At 46.9% G+C, this 9699-nt stretch overlaps 2 protein-coding genes across 2 annotated transcripts; both read left to right on the top strand.

Moving 5' to 3' along the window:
* The first annotated feature begins 1008 nt into the window (after positions 1-1008).
* On the top strand, positions 1009-2462 carry LOC133910694 (receptor like protein 29-like). Its single transcript, XM_062353002.1, has 2 exons — positions 1009-1641; positions 1722-2462. The coding sequence occupies exons 1-2, from the start codon at positions 1009-1011 to the stop codon at positions 2460-2462; spliced, it is 1374 nt and encodes a 457-aa protein (XP_062208986.1).
* Positions 2463-4170: 1708 nt separating this feature from the next.
* Positions 4171-7859, top strand: LOC133912942 (expansin-B12-like). The gene is made up of 6 exons (XM_062355933.1): positions 4171-4259; positions 4332-4375; positions 6366-6533; positions 6655-6767; positions 6840-7063; positions 7185-7859. The coding sequence occupies exons 3-6, from the start codon at positions 6374-6376 to the stop codon at positions 7621-7623; spliced, it is 936 nt and encodes a 311-aa protein (XP_062211917.1). The 5' UTR covers positions 4171-4259; positions 4332-4375; positions 6366-6373; the 3' UTR covers positions 7624-7859.
* The last annotated feature ends 1840 nt before the right edge of the window (positions 7860-9699 follow it).

Here is a 9699-nt window from a genome sequence, read left to right as displayed (position 1 = left end):
GATATGAAATGACACACATTCACTTATCAGGTTCATTTCTTTATTTATTCACTTGTGTCCTAATAAAACAAAGTTGTGCTACTGTATTCTATTGAGCCCTGAAATGACACACGATAAGACACGACATGAGGAACGAAGCAGAGTTTATCTATATTTGGCACATGAGATGTCGAATACGGCACTGTTCACCGTATTCGACACCTGCACCTGAGGTATCAAATATGGTTAACAATGCCGTATTCAGCACCTCAGGTGCGAATACAAGAGTTTTTGGTATCTTAGATATCATAATTGATTTTTGATATTTGAGATACCGAATTCAGATGCTAAATTTACAAATACATTAATATATTATTTATTTTAATAAATATGGTAATATTTGTTGAGTATTTTTTTAGATTTTAGCCGTTTTCTTAACTTGCTTGCATGATCTGCATCTACTTGTTGATGCCTCTGCTATCGTACTACTAATACTATGCGTCTGCGCCAAAGTACGAGACACAGACACAGGCGCCACAGTGCACGTACCCAGCCGGCGTTTGCGCCATGTCTTTTCCCCCACATTTAATCCAACTGAACACGACCACCTGATCATGAGTCCCGCCATAAACATGCAAACTCTCATCTTGATCTATCGCTGCCGCACACGCTCACCACTAACCCTGATCACGTATTGACCCCACCGCCATGCCGTTTCGCTCTCTGCGCATTGAGCCCGACGTGGTCCCTCTGATTTTATCAGAGTCGCGTACATGCATTATCTTGTCCACACATCTTTCGTCGTTTTGTGCAGTTCAGCCACTCGCCGTTGTTCTCGGAGTTGATGACATAGTGTGCCAGTCGATCAGCGTTTCATGACAAAAATAAAACAAAATAAAGCACGAGAGAGAGAGAGAGTTCGTGCCTCTCTAGTCATATCATAGTAGTACCTCATAAAGCTAGACCGGATGGCCTATCTCCCTGCCTCGTTTCACTATACCCCACTAAGGGTAGCAAGTACATGCACCAATGGCGTCCTCTGTCTTCTCAATGTCCATCTCCCTTGTCCTCCTGCTCCAAGCCGCGGCCGTGCCCACCGCGCAGCTGGGCGCCGGGGACGCGCCAGCGCCGGAGCTGCCAAGGTCTGAGCTGGCGGCCATCTTCCGTGTGATGGCCGACCTCCTCGGGGACCCGACGTGGCCGCAGCTCCACCCGCGGCCCTGCACTGACACGCCGTGGCCGGGCCTCCAGTGCGAGCTCGCGCCCGACGACGCGCGCCGCCTCCGCGCCACGCGGCTCCACTTCGGGCCCGACGTCTCCACCCCGCCCTGCAGGCCCGGGGCCAGGCTCGACGCCGCCTCGCTGCGCGGCCTGCCCCATCTCAAGACGCTCTCCCTGTTCGGGTGCTTCGCCACCGGCGGCCAGGACCAGGCCGTCGAACTGCCGCCGGCGCTGTTCGCGAACGCGTCGTCCCTCGAGCAGATCGTGCTCAAGTCCAACCCTGGGCTGACTGGCCCGATACCTGCGACGTTGAGCAGCCAGCGGAGCTTGCGGGTGCTCAGCCTGTCGCAGAACGGCTTCCACGGCGGGATCCCGAGGGAGCTCGGCGGCCTCGCAGCGTTGCAGCAGCTCGACCTCAGCTACAACAACATCACCGGCGAGGTACGTATATGTGCGCGAAATGGACATGCATTACCTCAAACGAAATGTCGCTACGCGTTATGTAATCATTTTTGTTGCAGATACCTGAGGAGATTGGAGGGATGGCGAGCCTGACCATCCTGGACCTGAGCTGGAACCGAATCGACGGTGGCGTGCCGGCGACGCTGGGGAAGCTGCAGAAGCTGCAGAAGGCAGACCTGAGCTACAACCGGCTCGGCAGCAGCGTGCCGCCGGAGGTCGGGTCGCTGCGGGAGCTGGTGTTCCTTGACTTGAGCCACAACGGGCTCGCGGGCCCACTGCCAGCCTCCCTAGCCAGGCTGGGCAAGCTGCAGTACCTGCTGCTGCAGGACAACCCCCTCGGCACGGCGGTGCCGGCGGTGGTCGGGTCGCTTCGTCGGTTGCAGGTGCTGGGCCTATCCGGGTGCAATCTGACGGGGCCGATCCCGCGGGGAGCGTTCTTCGCGGCGCTGGACAGCCTGACGGCGCTGTCTCTGGACAGGAATCGGCTGGACGGGCCGATCCCGGCGAGCCTGGCCGCGCTGCCGCACCTGGGGCAGCTGAACCTAAGCCAGAACCGGCTGGCGGGGGAGATCGCGCTGCCGGGGGAGTTCGTGGCGCGGCTCGGCAGGCGGCTCGACGTGCGGGGCAACGACGAGCTGTGCCTCGGCAGGGGGCTGCAGGGGAGCGGCTACCTCGGGGCGCCGCCCTGCGTGGATGGCGACGCGTCGCCGGCGCGGGCGGTGGGATCAGGTGCTGCGGCGGCCGGCGTTGGGATGGCGTGTCACCTTCTTGTAGTGTTGCTTCTGGGGTTCCGGTTGTGATGTGGTGTTAACTCTGGACGGGGATGCGGGTTTTCTTGGCAAGTAGGAGTGGTTGACCGTTTCCCGTCGTCTTCCCGCCAATCCTAGTCGCGACGTCTCCGTGCGTACCTGCCCGCGCGCCGTCGTGCACTCTTGCTCGCGGGGCGACCTTTGCCTTGCCGCCTCAACCACCGGTGAGGGCAACGGCTCCTTTCCTGCCGTCCTCCAAGCCAGAGTTCCTCTGATCTCTACTTGGATGTTGGGATCTTGAATTGAATTTTTAGGAACTTTTGAAGCTGAAAGCTTGAATTTCCGAGGTGATCGAGAGTGATTTTTCTGAATTGGAAGTTTTAGTCATGAAATGCAACTGCGACGATAGCAAAGATATGATATCCGACACGAATCAATACAACCAATGGCTAGGCCGTAGCGACTACGTAGCTACAAATAATAAGTAGGATTAAAGGCACTTCAATTTAGAGCAAGAATTCTCTCGTTAATACAGGGGAAAAAAATATAATAACCCCTACTTATTTTAGCGGGGTTATATTACAACATTATTGATGAAATATAGAAACCATATATCTATTATTGTAACTCTATAACAATTTCAGAACATTGTGATAGAGGGTTATATTACTTCGACATATTTCAATTGAGATCAAGTTCGTTCGTGCCTGTTATTGAAGACTATTAATTTGGATTAAGTATTGTCAATTCAAAATTCTCTGCTAGCTGTCTTAAACTCTTGTGATTGGAAAGGATCCGAATGTCAAAACAATTTTGACATTAACAACGAATTTTTTAGGTTTTCCACTTGAGATGCTTAGAAGTTTCTTCATTTAGCACGTAGGGGCGGCAATGTCCATGGCGATGCTCCTTGATTGATTATGTCTAGAAACATTAAATGTTGGAGTGGGTAATGCAGTGGGAATGAGCTCTAGTTGGCTCCAAGCCATGACTATGAGTGACCGTAGGAAAAGGGAAGAGAACGACAAGAAGAACAAAAAAAACACAAAAGGACAAAGCACAATTGGTCGCACACTAACCAGACCAGATGTGGATACTATGCGACATAAACTAATGATCCGCTTCGACTAATCCGTTGTCTATATGGTCCCATATTGAAGGAACACTGCTAAGTATCCACACATACTATATAGCAACCAGGCTCGGCTTGCTGGAAAAAGAAAAAAACCTCAACTGTAGTTAACAAAATTAACCTTTTTCTAGTGTTCCAGGTTTTCAAAACAAAACTAAGGCGGCAATATTAATTGCATGACAGCTAAAATGAACATAGAAATTTCAAGTAGATTGGTTTATTTTTCTAGGATCAGAAATTTCAAGTTGAAATGGGAAGCATATAAACCCCTGCTCCCCCTCTCGCTCTCTTCAGTCTCCGCTTCCGAACCATCCCTCCGCTCCACCTCCTCCTCGCCGCCGCCACCGTCTCCATCCCTCCACCGCAGCTACCCACATTCCTCCGAATCGACCCTCTCGTCGCAGTACAACACAGTAAAACCGCCGCCTCTCCACTCCCAGGCCGTAGCCGCAGGCCCCTAGCCCCAATGGCGGTGGCCTCGTTGCCCGCCGCGGCCCTGGCGGCCGCCACACCGCGCGTGGGATCCGCTGGCCCCGGATCCGCAGCCTGAGGTAGGAATAGCACGCTCGAGTCTTGCCTGCTACTGGATTCGATCTGATTTACGGGCATTGTGTTATCCGCAGCGGTGAGGGGAGCGTGCGCGTTGCTGCCGGTGGGGGTGGGTGGCCACGTCGGGTGCGGCGCGGCGCGGGCCGGCAGCGTGTGCCTCCACTGCGGTTGTGTGCCCTGTTCTGCTTTTCATTCGAACTTGTATCTACAGGTTCGCTGAACTCTGTTTCCGTATGCAGGGTAAGGTGGATTTTCAGAGCACGGCGGCCTACAAGTCCGGGCGGTAAGGCAGTAAGATTTTAACACGCATTTCTTCGCTGCGCTTTAAGTGGTTAGCGATGCTTCATTATCCATACACAACCAAGAAATCAATTGGTTATTGCTCTGAGAGGAACCAACGCAATCGACTCGACTCGGCTTAGGTTAGATTTGATTTTAGTAACTTCAGTTCGTACTTTATTAGGATTAGTGTAGTTTTTGCCACTTAGGACTTATTGATCTCAGATATGAGTTGGAAGCAGGGAGGAGTATGCAAGCTGCAATATTCTGGAACAAAGGGATTTAACTGAAAGCAGATGCTTGTAGGTGGTGTTTAGCTGATCCAAAGCCTTTGCGGAAGTAGGTTTAAGTGTAGCTTGGGTTTGGTTGTGTTAAAGGGGAAGGGGATTCATGGTGCATGCATGGCAAGTACTTATCTCAGTTAGTGACCAAGGTCCTGCTTGCCTCAGCTCAGGTCAAGCAACTGTTGTCAAGATATAAAGCTATAGACACGAAGTTCTGTATTCAAAGATTTGTATCATGTGATCTACGAGGTTTCAATGTACAAGTACGAATGAGATAGAGATTGTCCCCATCCGTTCATCTCAAACTCCAAATAGTGAACTTGTAATATGTGCGCGGGCTACTGAGTCTATGGACATGATGATAAGCCAGAACTTTTGGTAGGTAGCTAGCCATAGCATGAACTAGAGACTGACTGACTGAGCGTGGAGAATCCTAATAGAGTTATATGGGATGAGACAAACATGGGGATATTGTTTCTTTCTAACGATTAGTTTGGGAAAAACGTTGTGCAAGGAAAACTTCCAAGGGTAGATGCAAAATGATGACCAGAAAAGCAGGTAGGACAATGAATTTGGCCTGAATGGGTCGATATTAAGTTTGCTTCTTTCTAGCTTAGACCTTGGGTTATGACAGAATGAGTAAGTGATAACATTTTTAGAGCAAGTAACTTGATTGTGTGAATGTTTATGTGCTCTTGATTCCTTTTTCCGTATGATCTGATTAAGCATTTTTTTTTTATATCTAGATGACTAGATCTAAAATTTTCGAAGGTGACAATAGGTAATGATGTCACCTTCTCGACATAGTACCTTGACTTACTTATGTAAATTTCTGATCATGCCTTTTTGTTAGACACATACTCTGAGTACTGGATAAGGCTATTGTCATGCCAAACTTGTGCTCATAGTTTTAAATCTGTTAAGACAACAATTGATCAGAAGTATCTAGTTCTTTTGATAAACCATGATCTGGAAATATGGTGCTTCATTCTGTGATATTAAGGAGAAAATACTGTCAGATTGCCTTTTATTTTTTTAATTATAACATTTGATATCAGTATAACTTTTGCGAAAGTTCAGATAAGGGAATACCATAGTATATTAGAATAAATTTATGCAGTTTGCCCCTGGCAACTTCCATTTCTTCAGGAAACTTCATCTGAGTTCGGTTAAGGTGTTGAGGACATGTGAATTTCTCTTACGAAGGTAGAGATGACATGTCATAACGTAAAAACTAGAAACTAATTATGTTACGGCAATTTGTTGCATTGATAACTGGATTTCCCTTCAAGTGTTTATCACCCCCTTATTAACAATTTGGGGCCTCCTGCATTCACTTTGATTTAAAGAGTACAGGATATCCTCTCATGTCAAGTTATCAACATTGTCTGAATGTGCATATAATTCATTAGCTACTTCATAACTGTCCCAAATCTACTCCAGTTTGGTAATTTTTTATTGCTTTGCTATTTGCTAGTGATGAATGTCTTTCAATTATAAAGACACGAAACTGCACTGCAAAATCCAGTGAGTCGTGCTCCCAAAGAGAAGCCCCTGGGCTGTTCTTTTGCCTTCACCATCTCCCTAATTACACGAATTGTTCATTGAATATACATGACATAGCTAACACTACATCTCTACTCCCTCCTCTCGCTCTCCTTGCAAATCCACAATATCTTAGGCCTTATCAGTCGTAACATATTGTTACAGTGCAGAGTATGGCTTCCGAGATTCAGCTCTTGTCCTCCTTCATTGCCATTACAGCTTTTGCCTCGCTCCTTCGCCCTTGTTCAGCCATTGAGTTCCATCGTGAGCTCTACAGCTGGTCCACTGGCATTGCCACGTGGTACGGTGATGCTAATGGCGCCGGAAGCGAAGGTAATAGTTGTATAAAATATCTGTGCATCTCAACAGTCACCATATAAGCTCCGTTCAAACTGGCGTGTAGCTTGAATAGCTAATCTCTGATGCATGCATGTCTCAATTACACGCTTTGTAGGTGGTGCATGTGGGTACCGGTATGCTGTCGACCAACCACCGTTCTCTTCCTTGATTGCCGCGGGCAGCCCTTTCATCTACGACTCTGGCAAGGGATGCGGCTCTTGCTACCAGGTGTGTATCTTTGTTATTGAGGCCGCATGAATGCACCCAGCCATTTGACATTTGGAATTGTTGATTCATCAGGTGGTATGCTCTGGCAGTGAAGCTTGCTCTGGTTACCCGGTGACTGTCGTCATTACCGACCAGGGCCCTGGCGGAGGCCCATGCCTGAGCCAGGCAGGCGACGGCACGTGCCTGAACGAGGGAGCCCACTTCGACATGAGCGGAACTGCGTTTGGCGCCATGGCAAAGCCGGGCATGGCCGATCAGCTCCGCGCTGCTGGCCTCCTCCAAATCCAGTACACCCGGTACGCCATTCATTCATGGACAAAGGGCATGCTGCACTAACATGGCTGCTTGCAATGAACTGTCCAATGCCCCTCACTAATTTTAGTTGCATTTTGTTTCGACGCATATACGCATATCCAGTGTGCAGTGTGAATGGCCTGGAGTAGACGTAACCTTCTCTGTTGACTCCGGCTCGAATCCGAACTACCTGGCTGTGCTCATCGAGTTCGAGGACAGCGACAGCGATCTCTCGTCTGTTGACATTATGCAGACTGGTGCTGGCGCGACGGGGCAGTGGGTGCCGATGCAGCAGTCGTGGGGTGCGGTGTGGAGGCTCGATTCCGGGTCCGCTCTCCATGGCCCGTTCAACATCCGCCTGACGTTCAACTCAGGTAGGGTTCTAGTCGCCAGCAACGCCATACCTGCTGGGTGGAACGCCGGCGTGGCATACCGGTCAGGTGGCGTGGCGGTGACGAGGGCCAGGCCCAGAGGTGGTGGCTGCCGGGGCTACAAGGCTGCCGGAACATTGAGGGGATTGGTGTATCACCTTGTCCTGTTGTTTGTGGTTTTGGAGTTGTGAATTCTGATGCAATGCAGCTTTGGTGGTTTTGAGGTTGCGAATTAGGGCTACCCGGATTGATTTAGCTGTGTATTTTCTTGTAGCTGAGGTTTGAGGATAAATTACTCGTAGTGTTGTAGACATTTTTGTTGTCATCGAGTTAGCAATATCTTAGTATTACTAATTAGATGCTCCTTTAAGAGCCTCCATGTCAATCCTCATGATCTGCGCTAGAGCAACAGAAATTCTCAAAAAAAAAAAAAAACATCCGACCATTGATTTATTAGACTTTAATCATCATTGATACAATAGGCATTAGATCTAATATATTTCTAAATTACTAACCTTTGCCATTGTAAAAATTTAACCTAAAGTCTCCTTAATATGTGTTTCTAAATTACTCATCTTTGCCATTACAAAAAAATAACCAAAAGTATACCACTACTTGTTTCTAAATTACTCAACTCTGTCATTATGAAAAATCTAACCAAAAGAACCAAAATATTTACTTCTTAATTACTCATACATACCATTATAACATAATTAATCCAAAGTGTTGCCATCTTGCAAAGTTCCATATGCTTTTCATCTAAATATTAATTTAGATTTCTCTCTTAGTTACCCTATGGAGTCCGGAGACAAATAAAAAAGAAAGGAAATATAATACCATAGATAGCCACACACATATTGACAAATACCATGAATGTGAGGAAAAAACAAGAAAAATATATTTCCGCAAGATTCAGATTCAAATGAAGATACTAAGGAAATGTGGTCAATATACACACATCAATCACATCTATATTCTAAATCATAGGTATTTTATAAAGTTCTATTATCCATATATTTTCTAAATATATTTCTAACTGTGCAGGCACAAGGGTTAACGGACTAGTGGAAACTAATCAGGCTGGACAATTTTCCTTCCATGTAAATATTTACGTTTCATGAAACTGACTGCGTTGGTTAAGCCACTAACTCTGTTCATAAGATAATGCAGAGATATTTCTGATTCTTTCTTCCCCTTATTTTCATAGGCATTTGCTCTGGAGCGAAGGTTCACTAGGTTATGACAATATTGAGTTGACATTTGCAGATTTCAAGTCGAGAGTTACAGATTATAGATTGAAAGTTTAGTCTTTGAACATTTTGAAATACAAACTGGGAATTCAAATTCATGCGGAAAGATGGAATTTGATAGTTTTGAAAGCCAAGTTAGATAGTTTGATACTTGAAAGTTTCGTCAGCTGTAAAGTGTTTACCAACGTTCATTACATAGAACCTCCCTTTCTTCCTTTCGAGGCGATTAAATCACTACCAGTCCCTTCTACCTACTTTTTATTACCATGTGTGAGAAAATTCCTTTTCTGGCAGAATAACTGGCGTGAGGAATAATGCTGGCTTTTCCTTCCTCTTGATCTTAACCTTGCTCTTGATCCTGCCCTGGCCAATCCATCCTAGATATTAGCCATGCTCCAGCAAGCAAGAAGTGGAAAAGAAAGGAAGATGGATGAGCACATCTTGACCTTGATTTGACCACAAATGTAGCAGGTCAATATGAAGTCCTACCTCTGTATGTAATGCTCATGAGATTTCCAATCTGTTTTCCGCCTTGGTTTGCTGAACTCATAAGATTGAAAAAATTGGGGAAGTGCCACTTTAAGTGGGTACTCGGTTTAAAAGGTAAAAGTGAACTTTTCGCTCACCGTGGCATTATTGAAGAATTCCTGAGCTGAGAGGTAATTTTTTTTTTTGTTTTAGGCTAGGGTAGCCTGTCCGTTCTCCAACAGTGGTATCAGAGTCATCTTGCGTAGTTTTTGATCTGGATCGGTCACATATAAGAGATATGTGGTAGAAATAGATTTGATCTATTCTATTCTTGTGATCGGTTCATGTGATGGATCGGTCGATGCACGTTTTAGTATTAATAGGATCGGATGAGGTGCGAGTCGATGAAACCATATGACCACAAGATTAGCTTGATCTTCCACTTAGCCACGCGTGCGACTTGCTCCTACCGGATGGAATCACCATCGGGGCTAACAGCGCACGCAATTTCATGGTTGGAAGAACAACAGGTCGAGGTTGTATGTGTTG

Source organism: Phragmites australis, chromosome 3 (genome assembly GCF_958298935.1).
Source record: "Phragmites australis chromosome 3, lpPhrAust1.1, whole genome shotgun sequence".
Taxonomy (NCBI): Eukaryota; Viridiplantae; Streptophyta; class Magnoliopsida; order Poales; family Poaceae; genus Phragmites; species Phragmites australis.
The sequence above is the reverse complement of the archived record's forward strand: the minus strand, read 5'-3'. Positions and strand labels throughout refer to the sequence as shown.

Coding starts and splice junctions, on each gene's coding strand:
- LOC133910694 (XM_062353002.1), top strand. CDS start 1,009: ATGGCGTCCTCTGTCTTCTCAATGTCCATCTCCCTTGTCCTCCTGCTC. Junction 1,642..1,721: donor ACAACAACATCACCGGCGAG/GTACGTATATGT, acceptor TTTTTGTTGCAG/ATACCTGAGGAGATTGGAGG.
- LOC133912942 (XM_062355933.1), top strand. CDS start 6,374: ATGGCTTCCGAGATTCAGCTCTTGTCCTCCTTCATTGCCATTACAGCT. Junction 6,534..6,654: donor TAATGGCGCCGGAAGCGAAG/GTAATAGTTGTA, acceptor CACGCTTTGTAG/GTGGTGCATGTGGGTACCGG. Junction 7,064..7,184: donor CTCCAAATCCAGTACACCCG/GTACGCCATTCA, acceptor ACGCATATCCAG/TGTGCAGTGTGAATGGCCTG.